Source organism: Phasianus colchicus, chromosome 11, assembly GCF_987193195.1.
Source record: "Phasianus colchicus chromosome 11, bPhaCol1.hap1.1, whole genome shotgun sequence".
Classification (NCBI taxonomy): Eukaryota; Metazoa; Chordata; class Aves; order Galliformes; family Phasianidae; genus Phasianus; species Phasianus colchicus.
Genome location: NC_143446.1, coordinates 12,364,869 through 12,390,394, shown reverse-complemented (window position 1 = coordinate 12,390,394; position 25,526 = coordinate 12,364,869). Strand labels below are relative to the sequence as shown.

Sequence of the window (25,526 nt, the reverse complement as noted above, 5' to 3'; positions counted from 1 at the left end):
ACCAATGGGGAGCGCGGGGCGGGGCGAAGCGGCGCGCGGCCTGCGGGGGCCGGAAGTTGGCGAGCGGCCGTATGTGGAGCTCGGCCCCCCCCGGCGCCGCGCCCCGGTCCTGCCCCCCGCCGGGCCCCGCCCGCCCCCCGCCGCGCCGCGCGGCCCGCCGAGCCCTCCGGCCCGCCCCCTGAGCCCCGGGGCCCCGCTCCCTTCGCTCTCCGGTTCCCCCCTCCGGTGCCGCCATGAGCGAGCTGAAGGACTGCCCGTTGCAGTTCCACGACTTCAAGTCGGTGGACCACGTGAAGGTGTGCCCGCGCTACACGGCCGTGCTGGCCCGCTCCGAGGACGATGGCATCGGCATCGAGGAGCTGGACACGCTGCAGCTGGAGCTGGAGACGCTGCTTTCCTCCGCCAGCCGCCGCCTCCGTGTCCTGGAGGCCGAGACACAGGTGTGTTGTCCGTGTCCGCGACCCCCGTGTCCCCGTCACCATCCTGCACGCGGGTCCCAACATGCTGTTGCTCTTTTCCAGATCCTGACGGACTGGCAGGACAAGAAGGGCGACCGGCGTTTCCTGAAGCTGAGCAAGGACCACGATGTGGGCACCTCTGTCAAGCACGGCAAGCCCAAGAAGCAGAAGCTGGAGGGCAAAGGGGGCCACGGGACAGGGCCTGGGCCCGGCAGGCCTAAGTCCAAAAACCTGCAGCCCAAGATCCAGGAGTACGAGTTCCAGGATGATCCCATTGATGTGCCACGGATTCCTAAAAACGATGCTCCGAACAGGTGCATGGGGAGTTGGGGGGGCATTGGGATTGGCTGTTTCCTTCCTTGCAGTGCGGGAGGGCACGAGCTGCTCCCATAGTGCCCCTCACATTCCCCCTCACCGTTATTTCCCCGCTCTGGCCTCACAGGTTCTGGGCATCAGTGGAGCCGTACTGCGCCGATCTCACGAATGAGGAGGTCAGGGTCCTGGAGGAGCTGCTCAAGCCTCCAGAGGATGAGGCTGAGCACTACAAGGTGACAAACTCCACAGCCCCCAGCCCATGCTCCCTCACCCCATACCCTACCCTTCACTGTCCATCCCTCAACTCTTGGGCAGGCTGAGCAGTCTCACCTCTTTGTGAACATTGCACATGGCCTCTGAGGTGGTGCAGCTAAGCACAACCCCAGCCCCGTATTGAGCCCCTGGCCCATCCTGCATTGCAGATCCCACCACTGGGGAAGCACTACTCACAGCGCTGGGCTCAGGAGGACCTGCTGGAGGAGCAGAAGGATGGTGCCCGGGCAGCAGCGGCAGCTGACAAAAAGAAGGGTGTTCTGGGACCACTGACTGAGCTGGACACCAAAGGTGTTGTCCCATTCCCTAGCAGTAATGGACTGCACTGAAGCTGTGGGGTGAGATCAGGGGGCTGGCATCCAGCTCTCACAGAACCAGGTCTACTCACAACTTTCTTCCTCCTGCATCCCCCCAGACGTCGATGCCTTGCTGAAGAAGTCAGAGGCCCAGCATGAGCAGCCTGAGGATGGGTGTCCCTTTGGGCCCCTGACACAGCGTCTCCTTCAGGCCCTGGTGGAGGTGAGGGGGCCGGTTCTGTGCAGTGGCCCTGTGAGGCACTGTCACTGCATCAGGGCGAGGTGAACCTTTCCCACATGCTCTGCTTGCCAGGAAAACATCATCTCCCCTGTGGAGGACTCGCCCATTCCTGAGATTGCTGGCAAGGACTCAGGAGCCGACGGCGCTGGCACTTCTCCCCGCAGCCAGAACAAGCCCTTCAGGTGAGCTGCTGTGGTGCCATGAGGCTCAGTGCTGCCTGGCACTTTCTCTGCCGAAATTGGGGCAGAACGTGGGTGCTTCAGAAAGCATCCACTCCGCCCCTCTCAGCGTGCCCCACACCAAGTCGCTGGAGGGGCGGATCAAGGAGGAGCTGGTGGCCCAGGGCCTGCTGGAGTCAGAGGACCGTCCTGCCGAGGACTCAGAGGATGAGGTCCTGGCCGAGTTGCGCAAGAGGCAGGCAGAGCTGAAGGCACTCAGCGCCCACAACCGCGCCAAGAAGCACGAGCTGCTGCGGTGAGTGTGGGCAGGGCACGGGGCCAGGTGCAGTGCTGGCGGCACGAGCTGATGTCCTCTGTCCCCAGGTTGGCCAAGGAGGAGCTGCACCGGCAAGAGCTGCGGCAGCGTGTCCGCATGGCCGACAACGAGGTGATGGACGCCTTCCGCAAGATCATGGCTGCCCGGCAGAAGAAGCGCACTCCCACCAAGAAGGAGAAGGACCAGGCGTGGAAGACACTGAAGGAGCGGGAGAGCATCCTCAAGCTGCTGGATGGGTAGCAGGGTGCTCAGGACAGGGCTGCACGTTGCTGCCATCCCCTTATTTCACAGACTGCGGCGGAGGCACCATGAGGAGGAGGAGGTGCCCCTGTCCCCCGCGGGTTCCTGGCACGCCTGTGCTCTGCCTGGGATCGCTGCGGGTTGGGGACAGAAGGTGCACGGTCCTGTGCTGTGACCCAGCGCTGTGACGTTTCACTGGGAGGCTGAGTTCTGCTCCTGGTCCAAGGGCACAGCTCCTGCACACTGCCACCAAACCGCAGCTGGAGCGCGGGGACCTGGTGACAGCGTTCCTGGGAATAGCCGCCCTCCGGTTTCCGCTCCCGCGGTTATTCTGGGCACCGGACCTCTGCCAGGCCCTGGGCTGGGAGCTGTCCCGTGCCTCGCTCGCTCTGGGGACAGCCAGGGACACTGGTGTCAGCGGAGGGAGGAGGGCGGGAGGGGGCAGAGCGGGTTCGGGATTTAGCCGCGGGTTCTGTGGCTGAGAGGGCAATAAAGAATTGGCACTGGCGGTGTTCTGTGGAGTCGCGCGCTGCTGGAGGCTGCGGGGACGCAAGGGAGGGGGCAGGACTCCGGCCCACGCGGTGCCCTGCCCCAGTCTGGGGCTGTCCTCTCTGCGGGATGCCGCCGCTCCGCCACGCGCTCCGTGCCATCCCCGCGGGTTGCCCCTCGCGCTCCCCCGTCATTCACTGCCCCTCCGCAGCCCGCGGTCACGCGTGGGCACTCACGGCCCGCGCCCCCCCATTGGCTGACAGGCGGGCGGGTCCCGCCCCCCGCCGTGACGTCAGCGCTGTCCGGCGGTGCCGCGCCAGGAGGAGTCGCCGCTGCTCCGCGCGGGGCCGGGGCCGGGGCCGCCGCTACCGTCGGTAAGAGCGGGCGGGGCGCGGCGGGGCGGGGCCCACGCGGGGGTAACGCCCGCGCCCACTCGCGGTTGTAGGGTGCGCGACCCCGCGGCTCGGTGCCATGTGCGGGGCTCCCCGCTGCCCGAGCTGCGCGGGCCGTGCCCGCGGTGGGGCTGTGTCACGCGTGGGATGGGCACGGGGGGGCTGCAGCGGCCCGGTATCCCCGCAGCACGGCGTCTCCGCGTCCCCGCCACCCGTCCCCTCCGTCAGCCGGAGCTACATCCCGGCAGCCCCATCCCGTCGCCTCGCCGTCCCCTGCCCGTGGCCCCACGGATGCGGCATCCCGCTGCCGCGCTGCCGCGCTGACGCCCCGTCCCTGTCTCCCTCAAGGCGCAGCCCGCGGCCGCAGGACCACCATGCCGCTGGGACACTCCGCGCACGGCTGGAAGAAGAGGACCGAGGACATTCGCCGCATCTACGACTTCCGAGAGGTCCTGGGCACGTGAGTCGCAGGTGGCACCGGGCACGGGACGGGCGGCATCGGCTGCGGGATGGCTGCCATCCCCGTGGCATCTTCTGGCCAACGGCGCTGCATGGAACCGGGCCAGCTCAAATATTGGCCCAGGGCGGGGGCCCTGCGGGGCGGCACACACAGAGATAGGCCGGGGACGTCGGGACGTGCAGGGGATGGGCACACGCGGGGCGTGGGGACGCGCAGGGGACGTGGCACTGCCCGCGCCGCGTTGGCCGCGGTGGTCCCGGTGGGTCCCGGTGGCACCGCATGGCGGGGCCCGGTGCTGCTGAGGCGCCGTAAGGCTCTTAGGGCGGATTACCGGGATAATTACAGCAGGGCTTAGGGCCGGGCTGTCCTCCACCTGCCCCACCTGGGCGCCGCCGCTCCACAGAGCCCACGTGTCCCTGGGGTGAACCGCGTGCCCCCAGCAGTGGCACTGCCCGTGTCCCACGGCCCCGCCGTCCCCTCCCGCTCACCATTCCCCTATAAATAGCCCAACTTTCCGCTTGTCACCATAGCAATGTTGGCATAGCAGTGCCCCCCCGGCTCACACTGCTCCCCTTCTTCCAGGGGGGCTTTCTCTGAGGTGGTGCTGGCAGAGGAGAGGGCAACCCAGAAGCTGGTGGCCATCAAGTGCATCGCCAAGAAGGCACTGGAGGGGAAGGAGGCTGGCATTGAGAATGAGATCGCCGTCCTGCACAAGTAGGGGGGCTGCTCTGGGATGGGAGAAGAGGGGGCCTGTGATGCCCCCACCCTAGCGTGGCCCCACTGCCAGCACCCAGCACTGGGTGTTATCAGCACGGCCCTAAATAGCCCGGCACATGGTGCTGCTGTTCTCTGCTCTGCTGCCAGCTGGGGGGGCTGATCCCAGCCATTCTCACCCCACCATGTAGGATCAAGCACCCCAACATTGTGGCCTTGGATGACATCTACGAGAGCAGCAGCCACCTCTACCTCATCATGCAGCTGTGAGTAACGCGTCGGGGGGGCTACTGGATAGGGATCGCCCCTATGAGGAAGGGCTGATAGTGTTGTGTGGCCCTTCAAGGGTGTCGGGAGGGGAGCTCTTTGACCGCATCGTAGAGAAGGGTTTCTACACCGAGCGCGATGCCAGCACGCTGATCCGACAGATCCTGGATGCTGTGCGCTACCTGCACGACATGGGCATCGTGCACCGGGACCTGAAGGTGAGCAGTGCAGGAAGGGGAGGGGGCACGGAGATCAAAACTGGAGGTTCTCTGACATCAGCCCTCCTGCAGCCCGAGAACCTGCTGTACTACAGCCTGGAGGAAGACTCCAAGATCATGATCAGTGACTTTGGGCTTTCCAAGATCGAGGGCTGTGGCAGTGTCATGTCCACCGCCTGCGGGACACCCGGCTATGTGGGTGAGCCTGGGGGGCTCAACACCGGGCAGTGCTTCCCGTGGTACAGCACTAGGTCCCCCCTCACTGTGCTGTCCCTCCAGCCCCTGAGGTACTGGCACAGAAGCCCTACAGCAAGGCAGTGGATTGCTGGTCCATCGGGGTCATCGCCTACATCCTGTAAGTATTCCCCTTCCACACGCTGCGGCCGCATAGGGGACACTGAGTGACCTCCACGCTATCCTCCACACCCACCAGGCTCTGTGGGTACCCCCCCTTTTATGACGAGAACGATGCCAAGCTTTTCGAGCAGATCCTGCGGGCTGAGTACGAGTTCGACTCACCCTACTGGGATGACATCTCGGAGTCAGGTGAACCCGGGGGTCAGCAATTTTGGGGGAGGGTCCTCATGGGGTAGGGGCTCACAGCTGCCCTCCTCTCTCAGCCAAAGACTTCATCAGACATCTGATGGAAAAGGACCCTGACAAGCGCTTCACGTGCGAGCAGGCCCTGCAGCACCCCTGGTAAGGGATGGGAGCACTCCCCCTGGGGGTGAATGAATGGGAAAGGATTGCCTCCCCAAACTGATTCCCTCGCTCTAGGATCGCTGGGGACACAGCCCTGGACAAGAACATCCACCAGTCAGTAAGCGAGCAGATCAAGAAGAACTTTGCTAAGAGCAAGTGGAAGGTGAGCACAGGGCTTTGGGGGGGGGGGGAGCACGGCAGTGCTGGGGGCAGCGCAGTGACGAGGCAGTGTGCCTGGCAGCAAGCCTTCAACGCCACGGCTGTGGTGCGACACATGCGGAAGCTGCAGCTGGGAACGAGCCAGGAGGGCCCTGGGCAGATGACACCGAGCAGCCCCTGCCATGGCCAGTGGCTGGGGGGGGGCTCCAGCACCGGTGAGCCCTGACCCCCGCTCTGTGCCATTCTGCACCCTCATGGGTCTGGGGATGCTGCAAGGCTCTCACCCCACATTCCTCCCCACGAAACAGGGTTGGATTGTGAGCGGGTGCCAGCAAACAGAACCCCCCGCCTGCCCCCTGACTGAGGGGGTCTGGAGATCCCATGGGCACAACACAGGGTATGGGGTGGGTCCACGGGGGTCCTGCTGCCTCCCCATCTGCTCCCTTTGGGAGGGAGTGGTAGTAAGGGAGGGCAACCTGCCCTGCTCCTCACCATCTCCTGGAGTGAGCCCCATGGCTGTGGAGCATGCATGGGAAGCCCCCAGGAGCCCCCCCACACCAGCCAATGGGGGCTGCAGCCCAGCTCCCTCCTCCCCCCTTCCTACATCTGCCCCCCAGCATGTTCAAAGAGAATTTTCCAAATGGACATTTCTATTTTATTCCTTGTAATAAAGGAAATAGACAAATGGTGCCTGGCCTGGCTTGTCTCCCAGAGGCCAGCATACAGTGGGCAGAAGACAGATAAACTCTGCTCTCAGACCCCCCTATGCCCACTTCCCTAGGAGCACCCAGCCCCACGGCTTGCCTGGCTGCGGCCCCTCCTGGCCTGGCTCCGACTGTCCCGGTCCTTGCGGAGATCAGCGCAGAAGAGGACCTGTGGGGGGGAATGAGAGGTGCTGGGTGGGCACAACTGGGAGGGACAACCAGGTGTGTGTGTGGGGGAGATTGATACTCACCGCTTGTGCCCAGCCTGCATAGGGGCCCCACAGTTCACGGAAGAAGTCACCTGTGGAGAGATCAGAACCAGAAATGGGGGCTCAGCCCGTGCACCACAAAGCTGTGGCTGTTGGCTTGTGCCCTCACCGATCTCCTGGTGCACCCGGGCAGTCAGGGAGCGGGCACCCAGTGCTGCCCCGTAGCGCTGCCTGGCAATGTTCCACACATGGGTGTCCACCGGCACTGCCTCTGTCTTGTCCAGGGCCATCAGGCACACGCAGTCAGCCACCTGCCACGTGTCGTACCATCAGCCCTGCCACCACCCTGTCCCCATCCCCACGCCATCACCCACCTTGGCCCCCACTCCTGGCAGGGCACACAGCACCCTCCTGGCCTCAGCATAGGGCATGGCCCGCAGCTGGCACAGCCCCTCGGCACCCATTCCCTCGGCGATGGCGCGTGCTGTGCCGCTGACAAAGCGGGCTCGATAGCCAAAGCCCAGCGCCCGCAGCTTGGCCTCTGCTTCAGAGCCTGTGGGAGGACAGCCGTGGAATGGGGACGAGGGGACGAATGCGGGGACAAAAGGATGGCTGCCGACCTGCCAGCGCTGCCAGGGAGGGGAAGGCGTGGAAGGGCTGCTCGTCCAGCAAGCAGAGCTGTTGGCCGAAGGCCTGGCAGAGGCGCTCGATCATGGTGGTGATGCGGGCCACGTGGTTGTTGGAGGTGCAGATGAAGGACAGTAGGCACTCCACAGGGTCCTGCCGCAACACCCGCACCCCTGTGGCACCACGGGTCAGTGGGGCCCAGCAGGCAGGCGCTGCCATCACCCCATGGAGCTGTCCCACCTGGGAAGGCGGTGGCTGGCTGGCAGAAGAGGGGGTCAGCCGCCCCCCAGGCACGATACAGGGCCGCCAGCCCCACATCCAGCTGGAAGTAATCCCGCAGGATCCGGTCAGTTTCAGGGCCAGGCGTCTCCTTGCCATACACCGTGTACCACAGGCGGTCCCGCTCCTGGCGCAGCGTCCACACGCGGTCACCCAGCACTCCTGTCCACGCACCGGGGCTGCTCTCCCGCCACCTGCCAGGCACCGGGCGTCAGGCTGTGCCGAATGGCCTCATACGGCCCCGACGTCTGACCGGAAGGCCCTCTGTCTCACCGGAAGGCCTGCCCGGATGCCAGCACCAGGTCCAGGCGCAGCTCAGCTGGAGGGCAGCGCAGCCACCGCCACAGGGCCGGGCAGGCCGCGGGGGTATCCCGCAGCGCCATGGGGGCGGCTGATGGCCCCGCAGAGGCAATAGGCTGAGGGCTGCACTCTCACGCCATGACGCCCACCTGCACCCATGGCACACCCAGGTGAGGACGCCCGCAGGTGCCCGTTTGTCCCACAGTGCTCCACAGCCCCCTGCCCCGCACCCCCATCCATCTCCGCCCCCGTCGCACACCCCACGTACCCCCCCATATCCTCTCTCACCCCTCCCGTCCTCACGCCGCCCCAAAGCCCGCTCCCCGCCCCGCTCGGTACCCCCAGCCACCGCCACCACCATAGAGCTCCCCCCACCCAGGCACGCAGAGCGCCGCTTCCCGCTCTTTTGGCGCCGCTCTGGCCCACTTCCGGCCTCTCGCTGGCCCAACCCCGGAAGTACCTTGTCCCTCCCTCCGCCCCACTCCCGTTACGGCGGTGGCGGGCAGGGCGGCTCCGTACGAACCAATAGATTTTTTTTTTTTCCTCCAAAATAAATACAAACACGTCCGAGCGCGGGGCCGCCGCCCCCGTTCCGTTCCCGGGGCCGCCCCCCCCCTCCCGGGGGGAATAATTTAAAGGGCAGGGCTGTACAGTATTTACAGCTCTGGGGGCACCGGGAAGGCGGGGGGAGCCCCCCCAGGCCGCAGGCCAGCTGCAGCGGGCCCGGTGCCGCGGTGCGTCAGTCGCTCTCGCTGGAGTCGCTGCTCTGCTCGCCCTGCACCTTGTTGCGGTGCTGCATGGCGCGGTGGTAGGCGATCTGCACCGACTTGCGGATGTTGGACTTGCGGCCCTCCAGCATCTTCTCCTTGTCCAGGTCCTGGTTGACGCCCAGCGGCACCAGCTTGGTGCGGGGCAGCCACTGCCTGCGGGGAGCGGGGAGCCACCTCGTTTGAGGGTTACGGGCGGCTGCGCGCTCCCCCCGGCGGCACCGCCGGTTTCCCAGCCCCTCCCCGACCCCCCCAGGCCTCACCAAGTGCGCTTGTTGTCAAAGAAGAGGACAAGGTAGAGGTGCTCGCGCGCTTCCTGAGTCATCTGCTCGCCCAGCTTCAGCACCTCCAGCGGCGGCACAGGGATGGGGACGCCGTGGTGGAACATGCCCTCTCGCGGCATCTTGGGGTCGATGATCTGCCAGGGAGGAGGGGCCGATGCTGAGGCAGGGGACTAAACCCACCCTGGTCACAGCTCCGTTCCTCCAGAAGCAAGAGCTGTGAGCCCGCCTCTCATCCCACTGATGGTACGAAGACTATCCCTGGCACTGGGATGGGATTCTGGGACATGCATATAGGTGGCCACACTCACCAGTGCCGGGTAGGAGGGGTAGCCCCGGCACTTGGCCCACACCAGATCCAAAGCGTCCAGGGAAGAATCCTCATCTTCAGAGAGCCACCCTGCACCACGGCCAATGCCCTTCCGCACCACTGCACCAAGAAAAGGGAGAGAGAGGACTCAGACACGGCCCTTGCGGCTGATAGAACAGGCAGGTGTGTGGCTGGAAAGCTGTGACACTTACTGCTGTGCCCCACGCCTCGCCCGGCACCCACAGAGTAGGATTCGTTCTCTGTTCCTGATGTGTCCTCGCTGCTGTCCTCAGGGAAGTTCACGCGGGAGAAGGAGGGCTTCCCCCTCCCCTGCTTTGAGGGCGTTGTGCTAAGACAGGGAGCAGAGCTGTGAGCAGCAGTCACACTGAGCTTCCAGAAACTGCTTTCTGAGTGTCATCGTGAGGGCTCAGAAAGCTCACCCAGCACCATGGACTCAGCAGGCGTACAAAAGGCAGACCAATGGTGTTTCTGCCTGGAACCCGTAGCCCTGCCTCACCTGGGTGAGTGTACGCTCACCCAAGCATGGTACAGAGCAAAAAAAAAAGCACAAATCCCACACCCAGGCCTGCAGCCCTCTAGCACTGGCCAGCAGGAGAGTGAAAGGGAGAGGCACAGTAACACACCTCACCCAGCAGATGCCCGTGGCAGTGGCACACCCAGAGGCAGACAACATACCTGGTACGGTCTGAGGCAGCACTGCTGCTACTGCTGCTGCTGGACTCGGAATCGGAGCTGCTGCGTGGAAGGTTACAGTCATTGCGGTACACCAGGAAGCTCTTCTTCACTGGCTGGTTCCCACTGCTGAAGCCATTGGCCGGCAGGTCTGCAGATAACAAACAGAGGAGCATTAGGAGGGCACGGTGCCCTTGATGTGCTTCTTGCAGTGCTGTGGCTGCTGCACTCACCCATGGGAGCGTCTTCGGTGGATTTGTCGCTGTCGCTATCGGAGCTGGAGCTGGGCCGTGGGCTTCGCCCCCGCTTCCTCTGCCGCTGGGAGGACCCCATAATGGGGAGCTGAGGGGGGCCTATGGGGCTGTTCCCATGCCCAGGAGCTATCTGGCTGTCTCGATTCTTGGGGGGGCGTCCTGGACGTTTTGGAGGTCCTGCAGTTTTAGGATTCTTCTTGGAGAAGAGCACTGAGGTCCTCCTGCCCACTTCATGTGCTGGAGTGGAAGAAGAATTGGGACCCAGACCTGGAGGAGGGATCAGGAAAAGGCATCAGCCACAGCCTGCAGGACCTGTCAGGGAAGGGGTGGCAGTGGCCGAAAGGAACAGTTTCATTTCTCAAAGCTCCACTGCAACCTCGAAAACCGATGCTCCTAAATGCTCCTGCTTGTATGAGAGCCTGCTTTTTCAGGTCTTAGGGGAACAGAATGCCAAGGTGACAAACATCAGTGACACCTGCTGGCTCTGCCTAGGGACTTTGCAAGGTGGCAACTGAGCTGTGCGCTCTGAGGAGCGTGGCTCAGCACCTGCTCCCATCAGCTCCCAGCACCAGGGAGCTTGCAGCTGGCATGTACTTCGCTCCCAGCCCCTGCAGAGCATTTGGAGCGTGGCCATTCCCTGCTGCAAGCAAGCAGTCAGCCTGGGGAAAGTGAGCAGCAAGGAAAGTGGTGAGAGATGAGGGAATCCTCCAGACAGACCGCCTGCCTGGATCCTAAGGAGTTGCTATGGGTGAGGTTTGTGTGCAGGGCCCCCTGCCTTAGCTCTACTACACAGCCTGTCCAGGTGTGGTTCTCTGCCATTCCCCAGCAAACAGCAGCATTTTGGAGCAGTACCTTTGCCAGTCTCCTGGCTGCTGCTCTCCTCAGCAGCACTGTCTGTCTGAAGGTCCTTCTCGCAGGGGTTGTGTGACTGCAGGACCCCCCTGGCAGAGGAGCTGTGCCGCTCCAACCCATCTCGGCCCAGGTCCCGGGGGTGTGCCAGCTTCCGCCGCAGGACTGTGATCTCCTTCTTGATCATCTTGGCCCGGCGGGACCGTCCTATGCTCTGCTTGCCAGCATTGACCTCATCCAGCCGCTCCAGCAAGATCTTCAACTGCTCCTCCAAGGGCAGGTGCTTCTGATTTTCCGAGAGCAGCAGTCGCATGTCTTCTGAGGGCACAAAGAAGATGAAAGGAATCAGAAACTTTTTGGAGACCCTTTACATAGAAGGGCATGGACTTCCCTTCAGTAGGAAAATAATGCAGTACCAAACACCCATGAGCACAGAATGTTACCAAAAGACACCCTGAGAAAGAGCCCTGTGGAAAGCAAGCTAGTTGGGACTACTGGGGAAGGCAAGCTGATCTGCAGCACAGGGAATGCTAAGGATTCCCATCAGCTGAGGCAAGATACAGCAATAAAAAAGAAAGGGATTTGTAACAGGAAGGATACAGCAGAAATACATGAGCTGAAGTGACTCTGAAGTATTCAAGTGTAGGGAAGTTCTACTGCCTGAACCCTTCAACTGCACCTTCAGCCCTTCACATGCTCAAACAGGGAGAGGAGGACCCTAAAATGACCCTTCTCAGGCGAGTTGTTCCTGGTGGCATTCCCCACTGCCCAGCAGGAGACAGCAAGAACAGCCTTAAGTCGCCCAACTGTTGGGACTTAAGCTCTGAGTAGCTCTCCTACACGAGGACAGGGGACAAGCACCCACCATCCTCGATGTCCTGGACCTGAGCCTCTTCTACAGTCACGCAGTGTGGGAAATGCATGCCTGTCTCAAAGTCAATGCCCATCTTCTCCGCCTGCCGTCGAGCCTGCCGCAGAACCACGCCTCCCTGCTCCCGCAGACGGACGGCTGCCCGGTAGAAGATAGTGTCTTTGGCATTGTATTTCAAACAGTTGTTGATAATCAGGTTGAAATCTTCCTCAAAGTCATCAAAATTCAGGTAACGGTACGCTTCCAGGTTTTGCTTCATTGTCTGAAAATCCATCGGCTTCTTGATGTGATCCAGGTAGTCTGGGACCTGTATTGAGAAAAGAGCCTGTGCTAAAGAGCCTGGAGACCCCCGTTAGTACCACCTGCTCCAAGAAAACAGTTGTTAGAGGAATCAGGTATTGCTCCCCAGTGCTCTGTCCAAATGCACATCTGGAAAAGCTGCCTGCCTTTGCAGCTAGAGGAGCTGTGGCCCAGCAATGCCTCTGGACTAGAGTCCATGTGCTGTACTCAACCTATTAGAGCAGACACACACTTTGAAACATTTTTGTGCAGCTTCTCAGGGATGAGGGTAAGTACAGACACGTAGAACAGATTGGTCTGGGTGGGAGTAATAGCTGTGGGTGGGACCACGCAGCCAGGACACCTCCAAGCTCACCAGCTGCCAAGAGCTGCACAGCACTAGCACTCCCTCTCCCATCTTCCCAAGCAGGGAATCACCACTGATGTTCTCAGAAATCACTTCCTTTGCCCCCAGAAGGGACATTTCTGTGCTGTGCTCAGCCTGTTACCAAGCAAAGGGTTTTGCAGGAGGACACATAAGAGCATGCCACCTGCCTGGGGCTGAGTGCAGGAATTCTGCCTTTCCCAGCAGAAGCACCTAACCTGTCACAGACAGTGGGAAATCACCAGTAACAAAAGCAGAGGAGCTGAGTGCTGTGCTGCTGGCCGTCAGCAGCTGCCAGCACCACCCCTTCTGCTGTGCATTTGGCTCTCCTAGGATAGGCAGTGCTGCACACATCCCCCTTGAGTGCGTGGTGTCGGGACTGGAAACCATCAGCAGGCTGCCCAGAGGGCTTCTGGAGCAGAGCCCCATGGGCAGCCCTTAGTGTGAGCAAGGGACAAGTGTGAGTGAAGTAGAAATCTGGGTGAGGGGGTTCTTACTTCGTAGATTTCTGTTACCTCAGACAGAGGGACCGGCTCACTGAAGATGTTGCCTGTGTCTTTCTCCTGCAGGTGCTCGAGCGTCTTGCGGAGGAGGATGAGGAAGGGGGTCAGCTGCATCTCCAGTGCCACCTGCTGCACCTTGATCTGAAACAGAAGAACAGAGCACAACTGAGCATCCTGCCCCAGGGACAGCCTCCAGGAGCAGCTTAGCAGACCCACAGGACAGTGCCACCTCTCCCTGCTGCAGTGGGGCCGCATTCCTCAATAGGGACTGCATGGGGGGGGGGTACGCAATGCACCTCAACATCATCTCTAGAGAGCAGAGGTGAGGCACAGGCCCCAGCACCCACGTTTCCCACATCAGCCTTGCACAGCAGCCACCTTCATGCAGAGCTGCCGGGGCAGGGCACAGCGCAACCGAGGGGACCCTGTGCCCACCGTGCAGCTTACAGAGGGCAACTGACTAGCACTCAGGAGAGCCCGTGCTCACGCCCACCCCAGCAGCTCCCCAAGGAGGGGCAAACAATTGTTACCGTCTCTCTCTTGAGCTTCTCCCGCTTGCGTATCAGCTCCACCAGCAAGCGCGCGCGCTCTAGGTCATGGCGGAGGCGCTGCCATGACTTCAGCTGCTCCTTCAGGGCCCAGTTCTTATCCTCAGTGTCTCTCTGCAGGAACATCAGAGACTGTGAGCTGATAGGAGAAGTGTTCCCATCTCCTCCTTCCTGACTGTGTGCGAGGGCTCTTCCCTTGTACAGGGAACCAGTGCGCCTGACCCGCTGCCTCAGTGAACATCCCAGCTCCCCTGTCATGTGGGTAACACAGAGACAGCCCAAATGCTGCCTACAGCTCAGTATCTGCTCCATGGTCACCCAGCCCTGAGGATGTGAGAAAGTGAACTCTGGAAACACTCTGCCTAACATGACCACATGCAGGTAGCTGCCCAGGACCACAGAGCAGCAATAACAGGGTCCAGGCAGCTGCCCAGAGCTCTAGTGAAGGGCAACAGGGCAAAATGGGAAGACAGCTCTGGTTACCTTCACTTTTGGAGAATCAAAAAATATGCTGACTTTTATTCTGCTAATGTAGCCAAAGACGAGCAGAAGTAGTTTCAATTCTTCTCCAGCAAATAAAAATGAGAGGAGGCAAAAGTGGGATTGCCTGATCACAGTCTTCAAAGGGCTCAGAAAGGCTTATACAGGGAGTCAGAGGAAAGATCTTCCTCTGGCATGAGAAACCTCACATCTGTGAAGCACTGACTGAAGGCTGAGGCAAACAGCAGGCTGACAGCACCACCCACAGGGATCGTTCCCACAGCTATTTCAGGATCTGTGAGGCCTTGGTTTCTTCCAGACCATGTCTGGGGATTCCTGTCCACCCCTCTCAATGCCCACTGACACAAGTGGCCTCAGGTTAGAGCCACTTCTGCCAACTTTGTCACAGCTGCTGGCCTAATGTCAGCAAGAGGAATGAGCTAACTCCTGCACACAACAGGGCAGGCTTCCCTTCCCATGGCAGGCTGCCAAAGGCGGATCCGTCTGGCAAATCTCTGAATGCTGAGAGTGGAGGAGAAGGTAAAGCAGCAAAAGCAGGCAGTTGGGGCTGCCCTTTACTCATCGGGAGGTGAAGCTCTTTTCTCCAGCCCCTTCTGAGCCCACAGGCACCACCACATGCAGCAAACGCTTTGAGCCCACAGCTGCAAAGGCGCAGGAAGCACACGCAGACACCCAGGATGCCCCTCAGCACCCCAAAAAGCAGTGCATACCTGATCACAGTTCCTCTGAGACTGCAGGTGTGTCTGAAGGCGGCGCAGCAGAGGGACACCGTTGCGGGATTGCCTCTTCAGAGTCCAGTAGCTGTGCAGCCTCTGCATGAACTGACTCTTCCTCTGGATAGTTAGACGATTGGTAATCTTGCTGAGCCTGAAGAAGGAGGAGGAACCACAAACCCAATCAGCAAAGCAAACCTGGCCACAGTAGAAGCCCCAGTGTAGCAGTGAGGCCACCCATGAGCTCCTCAGACTGAGCACACATGTTTGTTTAGCAGAAATCCCCGAAAGGCCAAGGAACAAGGGGCAGCAGCACACCAGCGACAGCTACACTAAAAAAACTTTCAGCCTTGTCTCTCTGAAAGGCCTTTTCCTTTCTTTCCTTTCCTCCTGACTGTTCCAGGTTGGGGTGCAAGGCAGGGGCACCGGCAGCTGGGCCTTTCACAGCTCCCTGCGGCCCCGAGACTGCGGCACGGCTGTCCCAAAGCTGTGATTCACCCGGCTTATTATGCTGGCAACGAGGGGCCACCCAAGACGACAAAGGCCCTATTCAAACATTACCAGACAGCTCGGCAGCCCGAGGAGTTTGTAGCATGAACAAATCTGGGAAAGCGTGAGGAGGGGTAGGCAGACGCTAGCAGAACAGAGCTTGCTGTCGGAGCTAAGGAAGGACTACCCTGAACAGTCCCAAACAAAACAAAAGGGGTTTTCCTCCTCTTTACAATGGCAAAGCCTGAAGTAACTGAGACAGCCTCTTCCACCAGTGCAGTTAAGAGATGCCCTGCTAGGTGGGACTGAAGTGTGGACCCCGTATCTCCATGTCCTGCAGGGCCAGCTCTTCACACACGGTGATCTGACCTGCATCAGCCTCAGCTGAAGGCAGACAGCATCCTCATCTGCTGTCATTGGCTACGCACAGCTTCTACAGGAAGACATTTGGCATTCTGGCAACAGCCCTTGAAGAATAATTAATCCCAACAGGAAGGCCTGGGGTGAGGTTAACAGCTTCTATCTCAGTGTGGGTTTCACCGTGAGCCTGAGGGTAGCAGAAAAAGCCTACGAACAGCTTGCCAGTGCATCCACACGTGGGAACAGAGAGGCTCGGGTTATGGAGCATACCCTGAGCGAGTGAGCCATACCATATGGTTGGCACACAAACAGCATGGCACGGAGCCATCAATCCTGCAGCACAGACTGCCCACACAAGTCCCCCAAACTGCCCACAGAGCCACAGGAGCCCTGAAGGAGCCCTGCCAGGAGGCAGTGGCCCCGTGCCGTGACAGCTGCGACTTGAGGGCCAGCAAGTACAGCTCCAGTGTGGTGTTCCAGCTGCAGTGAGGAGCACCCAGCTGGTGACTCATGGCCACAAAGGCAAATGCTGCCCTGCCCAGCTCCAGCTGTGCACCACAGGCATGCCACAAGGCTGGGAAACAGCAGGGCTGTGTGGGGCCAGCTGTGGCAAAAAGGTGGCCTCTGCTTTCATCCTGCAGCCTGCTCCAACACACAGAAGAGCTCTGGGAGCCCCCAGCTGCTTCCTGCCACCTCCGGCCAAGCTCGGTTGCTGTCATGAAGCCAGCGGCATCTATTTCCTGTACAGGCACCTCGTGGGGCTGCACATTTCACTCCTCTCTGCGGGAAAGCCAGAGGAAACCACAAACAGCCCTGGGGAAGAGCAATGTGAAAAGCATTTGTGCAAAAAGATAACGCCTGCACGCAAAGTGGGACATGAGATGGTGAGAAGGGAGAGGCTTCTCCACAGCAAGGGGAAGGCAACGAGTTGTACCTGTGGGGGGGGATGCAGGGAACAGAAACCACAGGTGCTGCAGCTCGTTTTTCTGCCAGGATCTTCCGCGCTTTCTTCATTTTGATTCTAGACTTGGCTTTTGCCTTTTTCACCTTCTCAGAGCTCCAGCTCTTTCCTTCCTCCTCCTCCTCTTCATCCTCCTCTTCCCCCTCGCTGTGGGAAAGTGCAGGAAGCCTGCGCACAGAACCTGGAGGGGTGTGGATGTCACAGTAGGCAGTTTTGCGCACACTGAAGGAGGTCCCGTTTGCTCCCGTCTCACGGACGGGCTCCATTTTCATGTAGAGTCCAGCCTGCTGGGCACAGGTGACGTGGAAAGCGGTGTAACAGTTTGCCTTGTGACACTGGATGCAAGCCCCAGAGCCGCGCTGCTTGCAAATATAGCAGGTCAGCTTCCACCGCGCGGGTGGGATGTGCTCGATGCTGTCTATGGGCTCCAGGAAGACCGTGTTGGCAAAGCACACCTCTGGGATCCAGAGGGCACAGACCACGTGTGCCCAGCGCCCATCGTCCGTCTGCTTGAACGCACCGCCCTTGTTGGGGCACAGGGCGCAGTCCACGGCTCGAGAGGGTGACTGCAGGCACCTCCTGCAGAGCCACTGTCCCTCGGGGATGTAGGGAACCCCGTAGCACTCCTGGTGCACGGCCAGGTTGCACATATCACAGAAAAGGATGACATTGCTGTTCTGGCACTCCCCGTCATTGCAGATGCAGCACACGGCATCCTCGTCAACCAAGGCGTTGGGGTCCCCCTTGTTGTGGCTCTCGAAGTACGACTCCTTCTCCAGCCTGTCCATCAGGTACTCAAAGATCTCCTGGGGAATGGGACTGACGCCCTCTGTCTTCCGCCGCTCGTTCATGATATCCAGCCAGATGTAATCTTCCTCGTCCATGTCATACTCCACCTCCTCATCCAGCTCCTCTGCTGACTTCTCAATGTACCTGGAAGGGGAAAGCATAGGAGGGTGAGAGTTCTGCATATTACAGCCAAAAAAAAACCCAACAAACAGGAAAGCAGCAGCAGCGCTCAGAAGCTGGAGGTGCTGCTGCACTGCTTGGGGTATCAAACAACGCAGCTGGGTGTTCAGACAAAATAACAAGCTGCAGACATTGGAGACTTGTCACTCAAGACAGGAACTTGCACAAGCCAGCAAGTAGGCACTCAGTGCTCTGGAGGCAGCAACCTTGTTCCCCAGACACAAGAGCATTGGCCCTGCTGCAAACGGAGTGCAGGCAGTGCCGTGTTTTGGTAATTCTGCCTCCTGCCACCTGTGGGTAAAGCAAAGTGAACTGTGGGGAAAAGCCAGAAGGCCCTGCACCCTGCTCCATCTGTCCTGCTCCATCCAGCAATGACCAGCAGTCACAGTGCAGAACATTGAGCACTATGCAGACATCTTATGGAGAGCTCTCTTTTCCAGCAGCGTGACACAAGCCCACACTATTCCTCTGTGCCTGCAGCTTGGTGCCAGCCTCCCAGGCAGCATGGTGGCTAAGAGGGCAGAGATGGCTGTGAGAGCATCGCTTCAATGCTCAGTACTGGCTCTGCTTATTTTGCCCAATTAACAAACCACGTATGGAAAACCCATAGGGCCACAAGAACACATTAAGCCTGCAAATGCACACAGCTTAAAGCTGAACTTTGCTGCTGGAGGGCTCCTGACTTATCCTAGGGCGTCTCCAAAACGCAGTGGGGAAGGCAGAACAACTCTCTCCTTCTCCCACGGAATGGTTGGGTTGGGAGAGCCCTTAAAGCCCACCCAGCTCAATCCCTGCTGCGGGCTGGCTGCCACACAGCAGCCTGGCCACGGGCACCTCCATGGATGGGGCACCCAGAGCTCTGGGTGACTCAGTGCCCTCCGAGAAGGGATTTTTCCCCAACGTCCAACCTAAACGGTTTAAACCCATTCCCCCTCACCCCATCACTAGGAGACCGCAAGAAGTCGCTCCCCACGTTTGCCACGAGCTCCCCTTCAGCCCTTATAACCACACCGGCACCAGAGCGCAGGCAAGCCCCCAGGCGGCACCCGAAAGCTGCGTGGCCACGGGCCCCCATCCCGCGGGGCGGCACCGGGCGGCCGGGGACACCCCGCTACCTGTAGTAGGAGGTGGGGCGCGGCGGCGCGTCGGGCGTGTCCTGCTCCAGCTCCCGGTACACCACCTCGGGCAGCTTGGGGGCCGCGCCGGCCGAGGCGTTGTGGTGGTGGTGGTGGTTGGAGTCCTTGCGCTTCTCCTTGCTCTTCTGCTTGGCCGACTTGGGCGCGGCGGCGGCGGCGGCGGCCGCTTGGCTCTCCCCGTTCTCCTTGCTGCCGCCGTTCTCCGGCGCCTCCTCGGCGGCCTCCTCGTCCTCCGACACCACGTCCAGGTTGTCGAAGATGCTGATGCGGTGCACGCGGCCGTGCAGGTCCACCTCCACCATGCGCTGGGCCTGCGCGTAGGTCATCACCTCGCGGCCCGGAGACTGCGACGCCTCCGAGGGGTTCGGGGACTGCTTGTCGGCGGCGCCGGCGCGGCCCTGCCGGCCCTTCTTCTTGTGCTTGCGGAGCGGCGGCTGCTGCGGCGGCGGCGGGTTGTCGTGGTCATAGTGGTACAGGTGGTACTCGATGCCGCTGTAGCTCTTGTAGATCTTGCGGCAGCTGCCCACCGGGCACTCGTAGGGCGGCTTGGTGGCCCGCAGGTTGTGGCAGAACGTCTTCACGTCGAAGTCGACCCCCATGGCGCGGCCTCGGCCTCGTGCGGGCGGCGCTGGGGCGCCGAGGCCCGGCCCTGCTGCCGCCTCCCGCCGCGCTCAGCGGCCCCGCGCCCGCGCCATGGCCCGGCCCGCAACAATGGAGGAGCGCGGGGCGCCGCTGGGTAAAGCGCGCGGCGGCCTTAGCAACCGCACTTTCGCCACCGCGCCCGCGAAGCGGGCGGGGCGAGCTGCGGGCGGGCGGAGAGGGGCGGGAGGAGCGGCGGAGAGCGGAGCGAGGAGAACGGAGCGCGCTCCCCGAAGAGGAGGGGACGCGGCGCCGCACGGCGAGCGGCGAATCTGCCGACGCGAATCTCAAGGACGAGAAGCCGCCCCGCAGCGGCCCGGTGCGGTCGGAGCGCTTTATTGCGGGCGGTGACAGCGGCGCAGCCCCGCGCGCGGCGCTCCGCGAGCGGACCCGGCGGTGACGCGGCCGCGCCGCTCCCGTCACTGCGCGGCGTTGCGGCGGGGCTCGATGCCGCGGCCCCGCATGTAGGACAGCAGCTGCTCGGGGATCTCGGCCAGCACGTCCTTGGCCAGGCGCGCCATGCTCCGCACCTGGCTGCCCGCCTCGTCCACGTAGTCCCGGAACGGCACGAACTGGGGGCAGCGGGGGGCCGGGCCCCGAGCTCTGCCCCACGGCCACGGCCGCACGGCGGCCCCGTGCGGAAGCGAGGGCCCGGTGCCGCCCCGCGCCCGGCCCCGCAGCCTCACCTGCACGATGTCCCTCTCGGCGTAGCGTCCCCGCGACGACACGCGCACCTCGTCCCCGTCCAGCTCCTCCATGGCTGGGGGGCGCCGTCAGACCCTGCGTGCGGGCGGCCCCCCCGGCCCCTCCCTGTCCCCGGCCCACCCCGCTCACCGTCGAACTCGGCCGGCCCCACTCCCACGATGATGATGGACATGGGCAGCGCGGAGGCCTGTGGGGCGGAGGGGCGGCAGCCGTAGGCTCGGAGCGCCCGGCGGCACTGAGGCCCTGCGCGGCGCCCGGGCCGGTGGCACGTGGCCACTCACGGTGACGATGGCCTCCTTGGTCTGCATCATGTCGGAGATGACGCCGTCGGTGATGATTAGCAGGACGTGGTACTGAGAGCCGTCGGTCACCTGGGCAGCCGTGCTGTGGGGACACGGCGTGGGATCCTTCCAGCAGCCTCCCCACATCATCCCTCACGGCGTGGCCGTGGGACGGGGACGGCCCTGCAGCGCTCACCCGGCCACCTGGTTGATGACGGGGGCGAAGTTGGTGGGCCCGTAGAGCTGCACGGTGCGCAGGCTCTGCAGGTAGGACTCGAGCACGCCCTCGATGCCGGCACAGCTGGGGTTGTCCACGTTGTTGTTCTGGGGATGGGACGGATGCTCCCATGGTGCTGGGTAGGACGCGGCCAGGCTGGCTGCTCCCGACCCCACGGGCTGCCCCACACCCGGCAACAAAATGTTCAACTCAGCCTTGCACCAGGGCGCACCAGGGGAAACTGGTGGGAGATCTTGCCATCGGGTGGCAGCTTGGCACCAAAGCCGTAGGCAGGGAAGAGTTTGTCGCTGTCGTAGTCCTGGATGATTTCCCCGACGGCCTTGAGTGCCAGGGCGTAGGCGCTCAGCTGGTAGGGGCTGGCGTAGTGCAGCGACGTGGGCTGCGACGGCAGCCCTGCAGCACAGCATCCATCAGCTCCCACCCAGTGCCACTGCCCGGGTCCCTCCCACCACTACGCTCACCGTTGGAGGCCGTGAAGTCGATGGCGACGGTGAAATTCAGCTGTGTCCTTGGAGGGAGAGTGAAGGAGGCTGCCAGCCCCAGGCACGGCGTGACCTCCGCCCACTCCCCCAGCCCCACTGCCCACCCCACAACTGCAGCCGCCATCTCGGCACCCCCAGCTGCAGTGTCACCATCACTGCCTTCCTGTCCCTGTCCCTTGGGAGCTTGGGGTCACGTGGCCCCACTCACCCGCCCCGTATGTAGTCAACGAAGGTGAACTCAGACTCGACGGAGAAGGAGAGCAGAGTCACCTGTGGGCATGGGGCATCAGAGCCGGCACCCTGCAGTGGGTGCGAGCTGCAGGAGCACCCCAGCCTCACTTACAGTGCCGGAGTTGACATATTTCTTCTTCTTGCACTTCTTCCTAGGGTTCAGCACCTGCGGGCACCAGGCAGCTCCTGCTGTGGGGCTCCCCATGCCCCCAAAGCTGCCCCACTGTGGCCCCTGCCCTACCTCATACACTGTGAACTGGCTCTGTGCACGAGACAGCTCCCGGTAGCTGGTGGCAAACTCCCCGATGAAGTCGTGGCTGCAGGAGGAGCGCAGGGGCTGCATGTGTCATGGGATGAGGAACACCCTGATGCCTCTCTGCTGCCCTTTGGGGCACAGCCTCACCTCCCATCCCGGTCCCAATCGTACACATCAATCTTCACTGTGCTGGAAGTAAAGTGGGGCTGAGGGAGCTGCTGGTATGGCCCACAGTGCGTGCCCAGGGCTCAGTGTGCCATCAGTGGCACTGCATGCCCAGGGAGGGGAACAGGAAATTTGGGTCACAGTGGAGCTCTGGGGTGGGTGGGGGGAGGAGGGGAAGCTTTTCTGTAATTTGGGTTGCAAAAGGAAAAAAAAAAAAAAAGAACACCACTAAGAACCCAGCTTAGAGTTGCATGCTGGCTGTGAGGAAATGCTGTGTCCTGTCCTACTGCTGCCCCATTGCACACACCACAGCAGTAGCCCTGTGGTGCAGAATGGGTTCACAATATATGGGGCAGCTCTGGAGGAATGTGGCCAGGACACATTTTGGGGGATACAAGATGTGTCCAGGGCTGTGGGCCGGACCAGGGGTTGCAGGATGGGGCCAAAGTGTGGGGTGGGTCAAGGCTGCCCCACAAAACCATCCTCACCGGTCGTAGTCACCGTTGCAGAGGGCACGCACGGGGATGGTGAAGGGCTGCCACACTGGGTTAAGTGTGTTCTTCACCACCTCCGTCTTGTGGCAGATGGTGAAGCTGCGGGAACAGGGCAGAGTCAGGGCATGCTGTGCAGGGACACCTGCACCCCACATCCCCACGCTCACGTGCCGTCCTCGTTGCTGCGGTAGAAGACGAGGAAGGGGTCGGATTTCCCAAAGAAGTCCTTCTTGTCCAGCTTGTTGGCACACAGCTGCATGGTGACGATGTCCTGGGGATGGGAACTGTCACCACCAGCCTGCTCCTTGCCACACACTCAGGTAGCGTGCAGATGCAGCACTCACCCTGCAGTTGCTCAGCTCCTCGGCCAGCAGCAGGATGGTCCCACACCGCTTCCCTGGGACCCCCCTGAGACAACAGCCCAGCGTGGGGACAGTGGGGACAGCACAGGGGCAGGATGCAGGGCGCTCCGCAAGGCCCGATGCTGCAGGTGTGTCCCCAGCCGTGCATAGGGACATAGGGCAGCATGGCCAGCAGGGTGTCCTGAAGCGGGGTGGGCGGCCAGGGGCACAGTGTGGGACCCCCAGCCCTGCCACAGGATGTGACTCACGTGAGGGCTCTTTCCAGACGGCCCCGTTGGGACCCGATCACCTCTCCCAGTGCCACGAATGCCTGCCCCAGGAAGTCCTGCACCCAGGAAGAGCATGCTCAATCCTTGGGGGCTCCTGTTTGCAGCCCCCTCACCCTCTCATCATCCCCAGCCTGCAGCCTTCTTTCCTCACAGGATTGCAGATGACCTGAGCTCACCTGGTGCCCTATAGGAGCCCACGTCCATAGCCCACAACCCCTCCTGCACTCCCAAGGCCACTCCGTATCCCTGAGCTCATCCTGCAGCCCTACAATCAACCCGTGCACCCACCCTGTGTCCCGGTCCCATCCTGTGCCCCTGAGCCAGCCCGCTGCCCTGGACTCATCTTGTATCCCCCCAGATGTGTCCCAGACACATTCCTCCAGAGGCACCCCGTGTGTCCTGGAGCCCTCCTTCACCCCAGGGCTACCGCACACCCACAACAGGCACCAGTTCCCCAGCATGGCAGATGCCTACCTTCTGCCAGACCCAATGTGGCATGGAGAGACAAAGAGCAGGTTGAGCCCCCTGAGGCTGGGGGTGCCTGTCCTACCGAGGAGCAGCCGCACAGGGCATGGCTTTGGGGTGTCCGGAGCACTTACCTGCTTGTAGATGGAGCAGCTCTTGGAGTCCACATTGTAGCTGGCAGTGGTAGAGCAGAGCTTTGAGCTGGCATCTGGGCACATCCCTGTCTCCACACAGAGCTTTGGGACCCCTGCTCGCCCCATTTCTGACCCCTCTGCCCATCCACACTGCAATGCTTTGTAATGTTGTGGTCTCCCACAGGTTACCCACAGGCTCGGCACCCCCCAGCCTTGTGCTCCCCATTGGTGCCAAGGCACTCACACGTCAAAGCGAAGGTTTTGCTTCTCCTCAAAGTAGTAATCGAGGACAAACTTGCGTACGAAGTCGGGGTTCAGGGTGTTGTCGATCACCTCGGTGCGCCCGAACTGCAGGGATGGTTCTGTGAGGGCAACCCCATCTCCCCACATCCCTCCCCAGCGCAGCTGCCCAGGCACTAATCCCCGATTAGCGGCAGGGAGGGATCATTAGGGTGGAAGCGGGTGGCCATATGGGCCCATTTAACCGAGCCGGGGATTAGCCAGGAGCCGGGGCATTGGGGACGGCGGGGAACTGGGAGAGGTGCAGAACTCACTTCTTTCCACTCGCTGCTCCCCGTGCCCTGCACGAAGAGGATGACCACTGTGGAGAGAGGGGCAGAGCCGTGCCACGCTGAGCCGTGCCTGCACCCAGAGGTGCCACTGCTGCCACCCACCTGGGTCGGACTTGGAGAAGGTGTCCATGTCCAGCAGGTTCCTGGGGGGACCGAGCTGCGAGTGAGCGACTGTGTGCACCCAACCTGTCGCGTGTCCCCCTCGTGTCCCCCGTGCGTGGACCGTCGGGGGATGGCACCACGCAGGAGAGCTGCACACAGCCGTGGGGCAGGCGGGTGGCCGGGCAGGGGCGGCACGGTGGGACGGAGAGGAGCAGCGTCTCCGGCGCTGACAGTGATTGAACGTGACAGAGAACCCATTTACAGCACGAAACCTTCCCCGGTGCCGCCGGCAGCGGCTAATGGAGAGCGCAGGAGTGAGGAGAAAGCGGACACTTAGCGGGGGGGGCACCGCACATCGCCCCGCGGCCGCCGCGGCGGTCGGACAGCGGGAAGCGCGCTGACAGCGGCTCCGCCGGGCCCGTCCCGCAGCGCGGGGCTCCGCACCCCTGGCCCGAGCGCGGATAGCAGCCTCTGGGCGCGGCTGAGCCCCGGAGGGGCTGCAAAGCCAGAGGTTCGGTCGCGTCCCGGAGCGAGCCCCGGTCCCTGCCCAAAGGCGCGGGTACCCACGGCCCCGCAGCCCTTCCACCTGCTGCTCTGCGGGGCTGGGAGACGGCAAGGGGAGAACGCAGCCTCCGGCCCAGCTATGCCCCACAGCCGCAGGGCAGGAGTTTGGTGCCGCGCGGTTCGCCAGCCCCGGGCAGGACGGGTGATTCGCCCCCACCTGCCCGCCGGTCCGGGGGTCTCCGGGGCGGCCCCCGCAGGGTTGCGCTCGGCCCCCTTCGGCCGCCGATCTGTGCCGGGGGCACCGAGAGGCACCGCCGGTGCGCTCCCGTCCCGCGGGCACTGAGCCGGTCTCGGAGCGGGGCAGTGCCGGCACCGGGTAGCGGCGGGCACGGGGGCGCCCGAGGCGGCGAGCGGGGGTTCCCGGAGCAGAGCAGGCACGGGACTCCCCGAGCATCTCCCCACGCGTTCCGCATCCCCCCGCGCCCCGGCTCACCGGCAGGACACGGTGAGCTCCACCTTGGTGCCCGGCACGCTGCCGGCCGCCGCTTCCAGCGCTCCCGGAGCCGCCATCCCCGCGCGGGCGCCGCCGCTGCTCCGCGCCGCCTCCTCCCGCACCGCCGAAGCGGGCGCGCCCGGGGGCGGGCACGGGCACGGCGGCCCCGGCGGCGGCACCGCCCCGGGAACGGGAGCGCTCGGACTCGGGTACCGGCGCGCGGGGCCGGGGGAACGCCGTCCGGCTCGGCTCCCGCCGGGTGGGCGGGCTGTGCCCCGCTGGCCGCTCGATGCCGACTCCCGTCCCGTCGGGGCTCCCGCCCGGAGGAGCTCTCGGCCCCGGCGCGCTGCTATTTCGGTGCCGCCGCTCCCGGAGCGTGGGCCGCGCTATTTATAGCGGGCGGCTCCCCCGCCGGAGCCGCTCCCGG

At 62.6% G+C, this 25,526-nt stretch overlaps 5 protein-coding genes across 9 annotated transcripts; 2 read left to right on the top strand and 3 right to left on the bottom strand.

Moving 5' to 3' along the window:
• The first annotated feature begins 132 nt into the window (after window positions 1–132).
• Window positions 133–2,829, top strand: TADA3 (transcriptional adaptor 3). 2 transcript variants are annotated; one of them, XM_031609557.2, is made up of 8 exons: window positions 133–440; window positions 522–772; window positions 901–1,006; window positions 1,196–1,337; window positions 1,462–1,565; window positions 1,656–1,765; window positions 1,872–2,057; window positions 2,126–2,829. In XM_031609557.2, the coding sequence occupies exons 1-8, from the start codon at window positions 234–236 to the stop codon at window positions 2,316–2,318; spliced, it is 1,299 nt and encodes a 432-aa protein (XP_031465417.1). In that variant the 5' UTR covers window positions 133–233; the 3' UTR covers window positions 2,319–2,829. The 2 variants fall into 2 exon arrangements, with proteins under 2 accessions (XP_031465417.1, XP_090004420.1); XM_090148294.1 differs by having other exon boundaries at window positions 133–772.
• Window positions 2,830–3,088: 259 nt separating this feature from the next.
• Window positions 3,089–6,334, top strand: CAMK1 (calcium/calmodulin dependent protein kinase I). Its single transcript, XM_031607123.2, has 12 exons — window positions 3,089–3,181; window positions 3,548–3,659; window positions 4,242–4,373; window positions 4,565–4,639; window positions 4,720–4,858; window positions 4,931–5,057; window positions 5,138–5,213; window positions 5,292–5,404; window positions 5,479–5,557; window positions 5,636–5,723; window positions 5,802–5,934; window positions 6,028–6,334. The coding sequence occupies exons 2-12, from the start codon at window positions 3,574–3,576 to the stop codon at window positions 6,081–6,083; spliced, it is 1,104 nt and encodes a 367-aa protein (XP_031462983.2). The 5' UTR covers window positions 3,089–3,181; window positions 3,548–3,573; the 3' UTR covers window positions 6,084–6,334.
• Window positions 6,335–6,351: 17 nt separating this feature from the next.
• On the bottom strand, window positions 6,352–8,117 carry OGG1 (8-oxoguanine DNA glycosylase). The gene is made up of 7 exons (XM_031607092.2): window positions 7,812–8,117; window positions 7,500–7,732; window positions 7,253–7,432; window positions 7,007–7,185; window positions 6,802–6,943; window positions 6,675–6,724; window positions 6,352–6,592 (listed from the first exon to the last, which is right to left on the bottom strand). The coding sequence occupies exons 1-7, from the start codon at window positions 7,919–7,921 to the stop codon at window positions 6,497–6,499; spliced, it is 990 nt and encodes a 329-aa protein (XP_031462952.2). The 5' UTR covers window positions 7,922–8,117; the 3' UTR covers window positions 6,352–6,496.
• A 267-nt stretch (window positions 8,118–8,384) lies between these two features.
• On the bottom strand, window positions 8,385–19,396 carry BRPF1 (bromodomain and PHD finger containing 1). 3 transcript variants are annotated; one of them, XM_090148283.1, is made up of 13 exons: window positions 18,687–19,396; window positions 16,576–17,535; window positions 14,790–14,946; window positions 13,561–13,692; window positions 13,043–13,171; window positions 11,858–12,170; window positions 10,996–11,310; window positions 10,123–10,410; window positions 9,893–10,040; window positions 9,409–9,545; window positions 9,198–9,316; window positions 8,869–9,023; window positions 8,385–8,782 (listed from the first exon to the last, which is right to left on the bottom strand). In XM_090148283.1, exons 1-13 carry the CDS (start codon window positions 19,304–19,306, stop codon window positions 8,578–8,580), a joined length of 3,678 nt encoding a protein of 1,225 aa, XP_090004409.1. In that variant the 5' UTR covers window positions 19,307–19,396; the 3' UTR covers window positions 8,385–8,577. The 3 variants fall into 3 exon arrangements, with proteins under 3 accessions (XP_090004409.1, XP_031462903.1, XP_031462897.1); XM_031607043.2 differs by having other exon boundaries at window positions 8,385–8,761; window positions 10,996–11,307; XM_031607037.2 differs by having other exon boundaries at window positions 8,385–8,761; window positions 18,687–19,395.
• A 369-nt stretch (window positions 19,397–19,765) lies between these two features.
• On the bottom strand, window positions 19,766–25,229 carry CPNE9 (copine family member 9). 2 transcript variants are annotated; one of them, XM_090148292.1, is made up of 20 exons: window positions 25,100–25,229; window positions 24,103–24,143; window positions 23,983–24,029; window positions 23,673–23,776; window positions 23,429–23,468; window positions 22,809–22,885; window positions 22,543–22,606; window positions 22,366–22,469; window positions 22,193–22,297; window positions 21,687–21,728; window positions 21,525–21,600; window positions 21,396–21,449; window positions 21,261–21,322; window positions 21,032–21,078; window positions 20,782–20,963; window positions 20,529–20,656; window positions 20,333–20,435; window positions 20,181–20,238; window positions 20,033–20,106; window positions 19,766–19,918 (listed from the first exon to the last, which is right to left on the bottom strand). In XM_090148292.1, exons 1-20 carry the CDS (start codon window positions 25,174–25,176, stop codon window positions 19,766–19,768), a joined length of 1,638 nt encoding a protein of 545 aa, XP_090004418.1. In that variant the 5' UTR covers window positions 25,177–25,229. The 2 variants fall into 2 exon arrangements, with proteins under 2 accessions (XP_090004418.1, XP_090004417.1); XM_090148291.1 differs by having other exon boundaries at window positions 21,396–21,600.
• Between the last annotated feature and the right edge of the window lie 297 nt (window positions 25,230–25,526).

Bases quoted from the DNA above. Each gene is read 5' to 3' on its own strand.
- TADA3 (XM_090148294.1), top strand. From the start codon at position 234: ATGAGCGAGCTGAAGGACTGCCCGTTGCAGTTCCACGACTTCAAGTCG. The intron at 1,007-1,195 runs GTGACAAACTCC...CCTGCATTGCAG, and splicing joins ATGAGGCTGAGCACTACAAG to ATCCCACCACTGGGGAAGCA. The intron at 2,058-2,125 runs GTGAGTGTGGGC...CTCTGTCCCCAG, and splicing joins AAGAAGCACGAGCTGCTGCG to GTTGGCCAAGGAGGAGCTGC.
- CAMK1 (XM_031607123.2), top strand. From the start codon at position 3,574: ATGCCGCTGGGACACTCCGCGCACGGCTGGAAGAAGAGGACCGAGGAC. The intron at 3,660-4,241 runs GTGAGTCGCAGG...CCCTTCTTCCAG, and splicing joins TTCCGAGAGGTCCTGGGCAC to GGGGGCTTTCTCTGAGGTGG. The intron at 5,558-5,635 runs GTAAGGGATGGG...CCCTCGCTCTAG, and splicing joins CAGGCCCTGCAGCACCCCTG to GATCGCTGGGGACACAGCCC.
- OGG1 (XM_031607092.2), bottom strand. From the start codon at position 7,921: ATGGCGCTGCGGGATACCCCCGCGGCCTGCCCGGCCCTGTGGCGGTGG. The intron at 7,733-7,811 runs GTGAGACAGAGG...GGTGCCTGGCAG, and splicing joins GCATCCGGGCAGGCCTTCCG to GTGGCGGGAGAGCAGCCCCG. The intron at 6,725-6,801 runs GTGAGGGCACAA...ATCTCTCCACAG, and splicing joins CCGGGTGCACCAGGAGATCG to GTGACTTCTTCCGTGAACTG.
- BRPF1 (XM_090148283.1), bottom strand. From the start codon at position 19,306: ATGGGGGTCGACTTCGACGTGAAGACGTTCTGCCACAACCTGCGGGCC. The intron at 10,411-10,995 runs GTACTGCTCCAA...TCCCTCCTCCAG, and splicing joins CAGCCAGGAGACTGGCAAAG to GTCTGGGTCCCAATTCTTCT. The intron at 9,317-9,408 runs GTAAGTGTCACA...TTCTTGGTGCAG, and splicing joins GCGAGGCGTGGGGCACAGCA to TGGTGCGGAAGGGCATTGGC.
- CPNE9 (XM_090148291.1), bottom strand. From the start codon at position 25,176: ATGGCGGCTCCGGGAGCGCTGGAAGCGGCGGCCGGCAGCGTGCCGGGC. The intron at 24,144-25,099 runs GTGAGCCGGGGC...CGGTCCCCCCAG, and splicing joins GAGCTCACCGTGTCCTGCCG to GAACCTGCTGGACATGGACA. The intron at 20,239-20,332 runs GTGAGTGGCCAC...TCCGCCCCACAG, and splicing joins CCAAGGAGGCCATCGTCACC to GCCTCCGCGCTGCCCATGTC.